The 12858-nt window shown below is 47.4% G+C and overlaps 1 protein-coding gene across 1 annotated transcript in view; it reads right to left on the bottom strand.

Moving 5' to 3' along the window:
• The window catches only part of ITGA3 (integrin subunit alpha 3), a 70293-nt gene that overhangs the window by 35728 nt on the left and 21707 nt on the right, over positions 1 to 12858 (bottom strand). The window contains exons 2-3 of the mRNA XM_044444552.1: positions 3079 to 3206; positions 1704 to 1786 (exon numbers count right to left, since the gene is read on the bottom strand). Coding sequence (XP_044300487.1) covers positions 1704 to 1786; positions 3079 to 3206 — 211 coding nt within the window. The remainder of the gene's footprint in view (positions 1 to 1703; positions 1787 to 3078; positions 3207 to 12858) is intronic.

The following is a 12858-nucleotide window of genomic DNA, read 5'->3' as shown; positions in this document are numbered from 1 at the left end:
GCCCAATTAAAAATCTTATCACATCATGTTTCAATTCTGTCCTTTCCCCTCCTAGTTTTGTTTAATATAGCATAAGCCCCCAGAAAAGGGTTCCATAAAGGTTGCTGGTTATTTTTAACTGCTACATTCCCTTAATAAAAACATTATCTGCTCAATATTTTAAGTTTTTTTCATGGACCAACATGACTACAAACATCTTATAAACTAACCAATTCATTCAGCAAGTTGTCTGTTTTTGGTTTTGGTTTTTTAACAGCTGGAAGACTGAGTGGTGTTCTTCACATTTCGTTCCCTTTGTTTAACCTCCTTGCGATTCTGACAGCCTGGCTTCTATTTACAGGCAGTCTTGGCAATGCAGAGTGCATATAAACTAGACTGTGGTCTGGTTTTCACCCAGCTGCAGTTTGTTGAGATCTAGTATACTGTTGTATCTGCAAACAAGCCATGGTTTCTTAACCAGCTTTAAGCCACAAAGAGAAGCCATGTTCATTGTTGGCTTATGACATCCTGCTTGTTTAAACTATAGCTTGCCATGCTGTCCGAACTGAGAATTTGGCTTATCCCTGGGTTATCTGTGCTACTGACCACCCTGAGGCAGAGATGCCCTGGATGAGCCCCCTGAAAACAAACTGTCTCTAAAAGTTGGTAAGACAGGTGGGAGAGAAACAAACCAGAAACGGGAAAGACAAGCCACAGGTGGTTTGCTTGTCTGCAATACAGCTACAGTAACAAGCTCCAGGTAACATATCCTAGGCTTAGCATTATGATGATACCAATATGTTACTGGCCTGGCTGGCATTGCAAACAGGCCAATTCTGGTAGAATCCCTTCTTCCAATTAAGCCATGCCATGCCTAAGCATTTGCTAACTCCATGATAAAAGGTGCTTTGTGTGCACTCAGAGGAACATTTCTCTTTATTACATCAGAATACAGAAAAGAGATCCTGGACCTATCTCCTAGAATACTGTATATCTCCTATATTAAATTAAGCCATACCCTGTAAGAGCTGCAAAAGAGACTCTGGGTTCTATTCGGGTGGATGACACCAGAACCTTCCTATGGATGGCTCCAGTAAAGGGAAGGGAGCCATATAACGGGAGCTGCTTCAGATAGCAGAACCCATCTAGAAAGGAATTCTGCATTTGACAATGTCCTATGACTAAGCGAGAGGCCACTGGCATGAGTGGTACCTGCAAGGCGCCAGGCTGTCTGGCCTCCGCGGCCCAAAGCTATTTCTTGAATTTCAGCTCATTCCAGAGGAGACATTTCTGAAGCGTTTGAAGGTGCTGATGTGGCAGAGGATCAAAATAGCAGGCACGAGTGATCCAAGGAAGAAAAGGCTCCTGGGGGAAGGAAGAAGCGGAAGAGGCCAGGGTGCCCCAGAAGCAGACCCCCTGGGAGCAGCAGGCTTTTGAAGGCCAAGGAGTGCCTGCCTGCATATTCTTGCAAGATGGGAAGGGCAGGGAAGGAGGAGGCTTCTTGTCACACAAACCTATCACATCTGCTCAGGAGTCAGCCTCACTGAGTAGGAAGCTGGGGGCCTGAAAGGCCTGCAGCCCCATCTGGCTGCTGGACCCCCATGCTTCAGTTAAGCCTTTCAAAAAAGCCCCCTGTGATGCCAGTGCTAACAGTAATGATAACAACATGATAATGCGCCACGCCAAAATAGTAAGAATGCAAAATGCCTCTACATCCTACTCACCATCACTCTCCCTTTTGGTGTTCTCTGGCTTCCTACGGTCACACCCAGCCACATGTCTTCAACGACATTAGTGTGGGAGTCACCTGAGGGGAACACAAGGGACAAGAAGAAAGAGGGGGAAATGTCATCAGGATCTGCCTTCGCGCCACATTCCAATCCTATGCTCAATCCTTTAGATCTTTCCACTCCTCCTCACACCAAAGGGGCAGGGTTTTCCAGGCGGTAGGAGGAGACACAGACTGCATCAAAGCAAGCATGGGGCTTGAAGAATGCTTGTTTCAAGCTAATGATCAAGCTGGAGATGCTGTGGGTAAAGAGAGATGCTACAGCATCTGGCCTTCCAGAGATTCAGGGCCCCAGATGAAAGATTTGGAGCTCCAGCCCTAAGGAGCTGCTTGCAACATTGCCTCTGCTATTTATCATTTCATTTGCCCCATGCCCAAAACAGCTCTACATATTTGTTTGGTATTTACCCTCACAACATTCTGTGAGGTATGGGATGTTTAGCACAGCATGTGAGACTATTTGGACTGGATGGAGATAAATGATGGAAATCTTTCACCTGCTTTCACAGCATAAAAATTGGGAGTTGCTACTTCAACTTGATCAGCATGAGAGACAGAAGAAAATATTTCTACATACAGTGCATGATTAATTTGAGGAACAGGAGACTTTTGGGTAGTTGAGGATGGAGCCTAAAGGTAGAAGGATAAAGTTGGGAAGGCTTTGAGGGTGAGGTTGGTAGTTGTGCTGGTTCTGGGGGCAGACAGGAAGTCAGTGCAGGAAATTAAGGACTGGTGTCACATGGCTAGAGGCAATGGTGCCATCAGGGCAGGAGGATGGGATGGACGTCCAAAGCCCCACTTGACAGAATGCGCAGAGTCAGCAGGACTAGCCTGTCTTATTTTAAATAAGGGAAATAATATGCATTCCCATCCAAAGTGGAGGGGCAGCGGGGGTGCTGAAAATACATCACACACATATTCACTGTGTAAAATTACTTAACTCCTCCCCCGATCAGGGGAAGAAGAGAGATTAATTCATTTTATTTCATTTCTGTACCACTCAACCGTGGAGACTCTGGGCAGTTTACAAACCATAATACAAAATAGGATCAGGGTAAAGCTTCATTAGACACTATTTAAAACATGGTTTTGATTTCAAAGTGTGGGATAAAGGTGAGCGTATTTGCGTGAGACCATTGAAGCCCAAAGAGGTAAAAGTTGCAAAAATGGTCGAGGCAGGAAAGAATAGGATGGGTAAGCATAGCCATTACAATCACAGATGTGCCAGAATCTTTAGCTGGACCCCTCGGACCTTGACTGGGTGTGGCATCCCACCCCAGATAAGCGCTGCCTTATACATGTCTACATACTTGCCACCTTGATGTTCACTCGGACACAGTCATCCATGAGCGAGGTCAACGGGCAAGCGTACATGGCACCCGTCCGCGTGGCATTCTCCATCTCCACAGCTCTATCTCGGGGAGCTCCAGTTAGCAGCCTGAAGAGGAGGGTTAAAAATGCAGGTTGGATTGGAGGAGGTGCAAGGGACACTCTCCTTGACAATGCAAAACCATTGGGTTGCTTCATTCTGCTCCCAATGCCTCTATTCCAGAACTGCAAAGCATAGTTTATATACCTTTCACACTCTTGGGAAAAGACATCAGTAATGAACATCTTCCAGTGGACAATGCTTTTATTAGGACCAACAAAAACTGCACACAAATGTGCAGCCTTTCCAACTCTTTCTCATCAGACAAAGTGGTAAAAAAAGCAGAGAATGTGGTCCATTTGCTCACCTAGGGACTGTTTTTCAGTACCAGGTCTTAATATTTTAACATGTGCTGAAAAGAAGAGAGCACCTTCAGGCACGTGCAAAATGCCTTTCCCACAACACTGAGTAAGCCCAGCCAGTTGCTACAAACCTACTGATATTTGTAGAGAAGACACCTGGCCTAGAAGGCAGAACACCCAGGCAAGTTTAATACTCAGCACCTCTTTCTTTTGGAAATTAAATACTGCTTAAGACCAAGGACTTAAACTCAGTCTCCCCATTGCCTTCATTTGGAGCAGTGCACCTGTCTGCTTTTCCTCTCTGCATTTATTTTAATAACATGTTTTAATCCCTCCTGACCTCTGGGTGGCTCATAAGAAAAACCAACAAATCCTAACACATAATTAAAAACACATCAGCTCTGAAAGCAATCCATACCGGTGAGATCTTAAGGGCTTTCACAGGGAAGGGAATTGCTAAGGGATGCTGGACCTAAGCTAAGGAATTGCAAGAAGCAACCATCACCTTAAATGAGATCTGGACGTACCAACGTAGATGGCACACGAACTCAGTTCAGACTTTATGCCATCTCTGATTTTTATTCGCCTCAGTTTAGGTCACGATTCATGGTGCCGGGGTCCATACGGATTAGAGAAACCATATTTGCTTTTATGTCTCATCTCCATAGTGCTGCTCTATCTATGTACAGAATTTTCCGGAGAAATAAGTAGAGTTTGTTTCTCCAGATATCACACAAAACAGTAGTTAGCAATATCCTCACCAAACTGTGGCTTGTGATTCTGAACTGCTAGTCACTCATGAAGTACAGCTTGCCTATTCAGTTATTGTGCTAAACCGTAGGTAAGCAACGTTAACCATGGTTTGATGTAATGTCTGAATCAAGCCACTGTGTTGGTCAATCTGTGGTGAGTTACTGCATGCTAATCTCTCCGGTGCAAAGTTGTCAGTGACTTAGGCTGCATTCACACATTATGGAAAACCGTGCCACACAGTCTCCGCGGTGCACTGATTTGGTACCAAACATAGCAGTCAGTGCACCATGTGGTTCGGTTTCCATGCTTCTTGCCTCCCAGCCTTGCCACAATTCTGGCAGCCCCATGAGCAAAATCCTTGTCCTTTCCCTAGTCTTGCATATCGGCCACATCAAGCTGCTCCTGATCGGCCCACTGGGGTCTTGAAGCAGGTTCCCCCCTTCCCCCTACAAGACTTGTACCTACAAGTGTGTAGCACTTATTATTGTTGTTGTTGTTGTTGTTGTTATTATTATTATTATTATTATTACATTTCTATGCCGCCCCTTGCCGAAGCCTCGGGGCGGCTTACAACACAATAAAATACATTGCAGCCCCCACAGAGATTTTTATTAAATGTAAATAAACATTTTTGCCATGATTCCCCCTTACTCCCTTGCACATTTTCATACACTCTCCATTTCCAAATGTAAACAGGGTGATGGACACATCACTTGGCCAATGGGATTAAAGCAAACAAGAAGGCATTTGTTGCCAGGGAGCAGAAGGCACGCAAGATCAAAGGCTAGAAGGGACTTTATGGCGTTTTCATACCAACAATGATAAAATGGCAATCTCTGGTCTGGGAACATAGGAACTCAGGAACCGGGTCCAGATGACCCAACAGACCCACAATAGTAAAATTTCACCACAGCTTCTCATATCATGTGAACCTACCCTTAGTCTCCTCTAATATGGGTCTCTATGAAAAGAGGTTCTCTACTGTGAGAACCTTTTCATAATCCAAACAACCACTGGAATTTAACTTGATCTCGAATTTGATTGGACATACACTTTAACCCACAGTGGCTCTACCTGCCCAAGAGTTGGCCGAAGGTAGATACTCAGATGCTTTAGAGTTCAGCTTGCAGAAGACCCTGCTGGTGTGGCCAATGGGCAGGAATGCTGGGACTTGAAGCCCAAAACATCTAGAGATCTATTTCCCACCCACCTGTCCTAGCCCATTAAGGAACCTATTCCTCTGTGTGGGTTCTTTGACTTTAGCAAGATGTAACTTCTGCCCTGGTACAGAAGCAGCTGGAATGTGCATTCTATTGCATTCTCAAAACACAGCTGTATTTTTTTAGCATTGTGATGAGGCGCCTCTTTGGTTAGACAGAAACAAGCAAAAACGTGCCAAGGGAACATTTCACACTGACAGGTGGCAGGGTGGAAGAAAACATTAAAGACAAATGCAATGAAAGCAGCACACACACGCACGCACGTGTGTGTGTGTGTGTGCATGAGAGAGAGAGAGAGAGAGAGAGAGAGAGAGAGAGAGAGAGAGAGAGAGAGCGAGCGCGAGCGCAAGTGTGAGAGAGCGAACGATCATGGGATAAAGAGGAAGAATGAAGGAAGGAACAGGGAAGAGATCCAGTAAGCCAAGATAAGACAGAGAAGCATATAAGGAGTAGAATTGTTCAAGACATCAGCACTCACACAAAAGAGTCCAGAAAAAGATAAAAGGCTTTCAAGTTAAATTCAAAAAGGTCAAAATCTGTATATACTAAAAGCAACCTTGAGCTTCTTGCATAGCCAAGATGATACCACCCATGCACAAGAGGGAAGGATCAGCAGGCCTGGGGAACTGCTGAATCTGTGGAAGTACAAACAAATTTTAATAAAATGCTCTCAGCAAACTGCTCCCTGCAAAAAAGGAGCTTGAGGATTGAGTGTGCTTAGTGGGTACAGAATGGTGAACTGACTGGAGGAGAGGGGAATGGGATGGGATGGTGAGCCTGGGATTTTGAACAGACGCACTTCACAACACTGCAACATTTATTCACAGATTCTACATCTTACAACCATTTTTCATGTCTTGGCTGACTTCACAATCTTCATCAGATTTACTCTCAATCCGAGGATCAGTGATGGGCAACTCCAGATATTTTAGTCTACAAGTTCCACCAGTCTTAGCCTGTGGTGAGGGGTCATGGGAGTTCCAGGCCAACGTCTGGATGGACACAACTTTCTCATCCCTGTTGTGAGGCATGGGACTTACTTTTTTTCTGTTCTACAGATAAAAGAACTAGGGCTGACAATGAATAACATTTAATCTCCTGCATTTTAAAGAGAAAAACTCTTTAACAAGCATTCAAGTCAATTTACAATCCAAGTAATTACAAGGTTAGCCAGTACCTAAGGGCTAAACTCAATGAAATGTTGGAAATCTGTTACTGGAGGTTCTGTCTTTTACTGTGTGGGGCAAGCTGACGTGTGGGGGCCTTAACTACACGTAGAACCTCTGCGAACAGGAGGTGATTGGACGGAGTGTGCCTTGTACTCACACGTTGATTGTACACAGATTAAGAATGCCTGCACTGGGCCACACAGATCCTACTATTTGGCTTACTTATCACAGTGTGCTGTTCATACCCACTTGGTGCCCCAGTGAATACTGCACCATCTGGTGTGCCACGTCTTCGCATCAGTGTCTCTTCGTCAGGGGAAGCAAGGCTGATTTCCATGGGACTAGAAAGAGATTCTGATCTAGAAAGAACCTTTCTGTGCTTTCCTGTGGCAAAGGGCCTGGCAGGGTGGCCACGTGTCCTTGTTTACAGGGGGCCATCATCTGTTTGAAGGACTGCCAGTCTTAGTTCAGTAAAAAGAGAAAACCCTAAGCAGAGAGAGCACCTGGGTCTCACCTTGGCATTGCCCATCTCCTGTACCCACTTAGCGCCCCGAGCGACACCCAAGTTGCCTGCCCTTAGATACTACAGTGAGATGCCCCCTATATTTCCTACAAAATGCATAGATTAGCACCTGCAAATCATTATGCAAATCTGTTCCCCGCTTTCCCCTTTTTGATGATTTACAAGGACTAACCTACCAGAAGCGGCTGAGAAGCTGTTGAGCAGCACACTTGGATGAAGCTGGATCCTACCCAGCATTTCCCCTCCAAGCTGTGCCCGGAGGTCTGGAATGCAGGTGCCGCCTCTGACTCATGCGTGAGGTCGACCCCAGCCCAGCCCAGCATTCCTGCATGTGATTTGTCTGGAAAATATTTCTCGGCCAGAGAAGGATGCCCCTGAGTCACTGGATGAAGCATGAGCTGCGGATTCCCACAGAGATGCCACACTCGGTCAGTCTCTCTGCCAAGCAGGGATGCGGAAGGGAAGAGTGAGCAGGCAGACTTTCCCAGTACTGACTTAATCAGTGCCTACAGGTGAATCGAGTTGACCATTAGTTGACTAATTTCCCCTATCCGTGCCAGCACTTCGTAATCGGAATTGTTACATCCTGTCCAAGTTTGTGGTATGCATGTGCATACACACCCACACCCACACACACCTGGGCAGGTAATTTTTCATCGCATGTCTGCACCTGATCAGTAATCCATTCAAGATGAAAGCTCACACTTAGAGATGCCCCTCAGACTCTCTTTCCACTCAGTTCATTGAGACATACTTCCAAGTATGGAGAGGGAGCGTAGCTCAATGACAGGTGCATGCGGAAGGTCCCGGGTTCGATCCCCATCATCTCCAGGAAGGTCTAGAAAGCTCTTGCCTCAAACCCTAGAAAGCCACTGCCAGTTCGCACTGGCAGTCCTGGGCTTGATAGGTCAGTGGTCTGGCTGGATCTGAGGCAGCTTCCTCTTCCCTGCTTAGGGTTGTGAAGGCAGAGCTACTTGCTTGTTACCTAGCAGCAAGATATGGACCACAACCACCATCACTTCAGCCAATGCCACCCACCCTCCAAAAAAGAAACGCAAATCTGTATAATATTTACATGTCCTTATTTGTGTCAGTGCCAGTTTAGAGATGGCCATTCTAACCTTAGTGTGGGAGACTGTGGCCAGTTTTCAGTCCAGGCACTCCCTGTGGATGGGCAACTTCTGGGCCCTGCAGTGCCCTCTTTTCTCATGGCTCTTTATCCTTAAAAGTTCATTTGGAGTGGACAGCCCCGGCCTCCAAACACAGGATGCCTTTAAGCAGAGGAAGGTTTTCTGACAGCCCTTCAAATAGAGGACCGTCCTCTGTAAAGCAGGGCACACAACCACCCTTCCTGGAACCCTCCTGGCCTATTGATGCCTTTAAAAAGGCAGTGACAATTCTGGGATCTGTCAATGACAATTCTGTACTGAGCGAAGACAAATTGTTCTATTCGAACGGCAGCCGGTTGCAGCTCTGGGAAGTGACAAACAGGAAGTTCCCTTTTCACTTATCAATTACACCCTTCCTCTAAAGAGGCTGGGTGTGAAGCCACAGGGTGCAATTCCTTTCAGCCTTCTGAAAGTTTGTGGCTTACCCTGAGCGAGGCAAGGTCGGCTCAAAAGGCTACAGGATGGCCCTGGTCAGCTCTGCAGTGACGTGAGAAGATGAACCTGCGTTCTTCATTTCCAGCCCTCCGAGCGGCTGCTGTGCTTGGCTGCATCTCCTTGCCTTCTTCTGCACAAAATGTGGCCCGTGCAGGGCTGGTGCGTGGTGCTTGCAGTACCCAAGGAGAACCCCACTCCATGCCATGAACGGAAGCCGACTGGGCCTGGAGCTGTATTTTACCCCAGCCCCGGCGACAGGACAGTGACTTCTATTGCACGGGAGGGCAGTTGACTAACTTGGTGGGCACACGGCAAGCTAACTGGCAAACTCAGTTCTGTCCTCTGTTTGCCACCTGCAGCAGTCCCCTCACTCTTCCTTGTGGCTGGGCCAGCTGCAAGCCTATATATCAAAGGTCTACCCTTCAGATCTTCGGCCCTACAACTCCCCTGATCCCTCCCCATGGCTGTGCCGGCAAGGGTCCTGGGAGGGCTACAGGTTGTCCACCCCTGCCCGAAATGCTCCGAGGCGTTCTTGCTTCCCAGTCCCTGGTAAACCACTGCTCCTGCTTATCCTTAGTTTTGCCTCTCAGGGATGCCTTCTTAAATGCATCAAGTCTTTAAAATGCTCTACTGTTTTTGATTACAATATTGTGAAGTGCTAGGTCTGTCACTGGGGTTTATCCTCACTACATCTTCCACACAACCTTTGCCAACTTGGCTCCCTTCAGGAGGGTTGAACTACATCTCCCAACATGCTGTTCAGGATTCTAGACCCCCCTTTCCGCCCTGCCCCTGATTTTCCATTTCTGTTTCCCCTACTCCTGCAACAGTCAGTCCGCTTCCTGTGGTCCCTGAGCATGCTGAGCCCACACTGAGCAAGAGTGTTTCTATTTCCACTTGTCATATATTGGAGAGAGTAGCTTTGACTCAGCTGATTCAGTTTGAGTCAGCTGCCCACACTCTCAAATTGCTTCAGGAAACACCAGTGCTGCCCCCCACCCTACACAGGACCCAGCACTGATGCTTCCCCTAGGCTTCCTGCAAAATATTATTGCTCCAGATGGTCAGTGCTGGGCAGCCACCGTCTCGGGTTCCCATAATGCCCCTGATGCAGCACTGTCTAGTGGCGGGCATTGTGGGAAATGGTGGCTCCAAGCAGGGGCCGGCTTCTTCCTTTCCCGCAATAACCCAGAGCAGTGCTATATCAAGGTCTTTATGGAAAATGAAGGTGCAATTCGACCCCACACTTATCGGAGGAGTGCTACCACCTGCAGCACAACCCACAGCTGTGCAGCTTGGCCTGCCGGAGACCACTGTACTGTAGCCACCCTAGACCTGGTCTTGGTCAGCTGGAGTCATTTCCTCTGCACGCATCTCCCCGTTGTGTCTCTGCTGTCTGGCCTGACTTGTTTGTTGCCCTGTGCAAGAGAGGGAAGATTTGGTGGCAGGCCTGGCCTCCACACCCAGCATCTTCAGGCTGCTGCCACGGCTTCAGCACCACGGCAGGGCCTGCCACGCCTGTCCTCGGACTCTTTCAATCTAGCCACCATTTGAACTTCCCATGAGGTACTTTTGCTCCGGCATTGCACGAGACTTTTAATGCAGAAGCTGCCTGACACCTGTTACCTTCCATGGACAGATGTGCTCACCAAGGTCCACTGATGGGGAAGGAAACCCACCAAGAGACCCTTTGCCCAGGGACTTTCCAAAGCTGGAGCCAACCATCCTTCCATCCAGCGCCAGCAGGCTCTTACTTCACCTGTCACCAGACAAAGACCACGCCATTCAAGCTACAGTACATGGAGACAGAAGCAAGAGCGTTCCATCAGCTTCATTAGCCCTCCCTCTCCCTTAACTGTTTCCATGTCAGTTGATCATTATAGAACTAACATTCAGTTGCTGAGGACTTCAAAGGAAAAGGAAGTTGCAGCCCCTTCCACTGAGTTCAGATTGAACTCCATCATCTACTGAACATCATAACTATGAAACTAGTGGCAGAACTTACATTTTTCCTCCTCCCTCCCAATCCCTTTCCTTTCATGGACTGCAAAGACTTCATTTCCTTTCATTAAGGGCAGGCGACTGGGATCTTATCTTTATATGCCACTCTCGACATACAGAGCAGGGTAAAATTGCTATAAAGCAAGTGGTGCCAGGATATTCATTTTTCCTCTTCCTTCCCCAACCCATGTTCCTTTTGTATCATGTCTTTCAGATTGCAACTAGGCAGACAGGTACTGTCTTCTTTGATTAACTGTATGTAAGTCATTCCAGAAGCCTTTTCAGCTGAAGAGCAGGGCAAAAATGCCACGTAAAACCTAAACAAGCAGAGGGCTGGACTAGACAACTCTGTTCTGACTCTGTGACTCTAAGCACTTTTCATATCCCAGCAAGCCCAGCTTTCTGCTCTCAATCAATCTAGTGCCAGCGAGGCTCAGGAAAGTCTAAACTGGCATGACAAGGAAGTCATTGGGACAAAAACACAATAGCTTTGAACTAGTGCCAGGATGGAACAGGACCAACCCGCCCATTTGGGGGAAGAGGAAGGAGGGGAGCTGAAATTCCAAGGCCAGATTCAAAGAGCGGGACTTTTTGCTTCTGTTTGCATCGACGACCTTCACAGAAGAAAGTCTGCCCCGACAAAATGTGGCTTTTGTGCAGCCCCTTGTGTGTGTGGCAAAACGGGGGAGCAAATGGCCAGAGGGAAGGGGAGGAAGATGCAGCCAAGGCAGAGCAAGCGCGTCCTCAAATGTCAGCTCCACTCAGAGCTGGGCAGCAGGCTGCAAGGCTTGGCCATGGAGGGCCCGTCTGTGACATGCTCTAGGGTGTCTGCCACAGGGTCCCCATGGCCGGCCCCTTTAGCTCCCGTGCAGCCTCCTCTCTGCAGCCTGGACTCCTCTGTCAGGATGGCCCCATCCATGCTGCAAACGACGGGCTCCAACATTGGGGGGTGATGGAAGGCTGTGTAACATCTCTCCTTGCATGTGCAGGAAGGGCAGGGGGCCTACTTGTCCCTTATTTCCAAGGTGCAAGAAAACACTACAACTACAAACAGGCTGTTGGGCACCTAAGAAAGGGTCCCCCCCCCACACCCCCTGCCTCGTACGCACATGCTTTTATTGCAAAACTGCACCGCAGGTTTTAGCCATCACTGCATTCTGGTTGATGGGTACGTTCTGGGAAGGTACATTTGGTAAGTTCATATTAAAATATAAACTCAACAATCTTCTCATCTGTACAGACCACGTAGCTAAGGCTGCAATTTTATGTGCAAGCAGCTGGGAGTTAACCTGGCTTCCTGATTGAGTAGATAAGGAAAAATCAATGCCTATTCCAGTTCAGTGCTGGACTGGAAAGGAATCCCTCCCCCATGCACAAGTCTGCATGGTCATAGACAGATGGATTGAAAAAAAAATTATCCACATTTCAATAGGGCTAGAAGTGGATTCAAACAGTAGAAACTACTATTTCCCCCCCTCGCCCCCAGCACACAAAACACTTATAAGCAGAAGGAAGGGGTTACAATTTGCCTTGCGTATTTGTTCTGCAGCCTGTTTGCTTGCTTCCAGACAGGGCACAGTTGGGCAACTTGCAGTCCACAGCTCCCATCTGCCATACCTAACACAGCCGCTGGAGAGGCTTGATGGGAGTTGCATTCTAAAAACAGCTGGAGGACCACAAATTGTTCACAGGTGAAACAGAGTGTGCTAACTGGGGTAGGAAGAAGGAAGTTTTCTGGATGTTTTGGACTTTCACATCCAGAAAATCCTGCCAGCATTCTCAATATTCTGCAGTGTTGGGATCTGAAGTCCAAAAATCTGAAAATCTCACTTCTGCCCACCCCTGGCCTAAACTTCATAGGCTGATGTGTGTGTGTGTGTGAAGTGGACAGAGACAGCCTGTAGGTGCCTTCCCTTTCTCAAATGCTGTGGAATTCAGATTCCAGAGCACAAGATTGTGATCTTGCTGAATGCCTGGGCTTGTCAAATATTTCAGATTTCTCCCTTCTGTTCAAATGCAACTCTCTTGGGATGAAGCCAACATTTTTAACCCCCAGGAAGACATGCAAGATAAGCTTGGGTAAAGGCAC

This window comes from Varanus komodoensis, unplaced genomic scaffold (genome assembly GCF_004798865.1).
Source record: "Varanus komodoensis strain SLA01 unplaced genomic scaffold, ASM479886v1 scaffold45, whole genome shotgun sequence".
Taxonomy (NCBI): Eukaryota; Metazoa; Chordata; class Lepidosauria; order Squamata; family Varanidae; genus Varanus; species Varanus komodoensis.
This window is presented reverse-complemented; position numbering and strand designations above follow the sequence as displayed.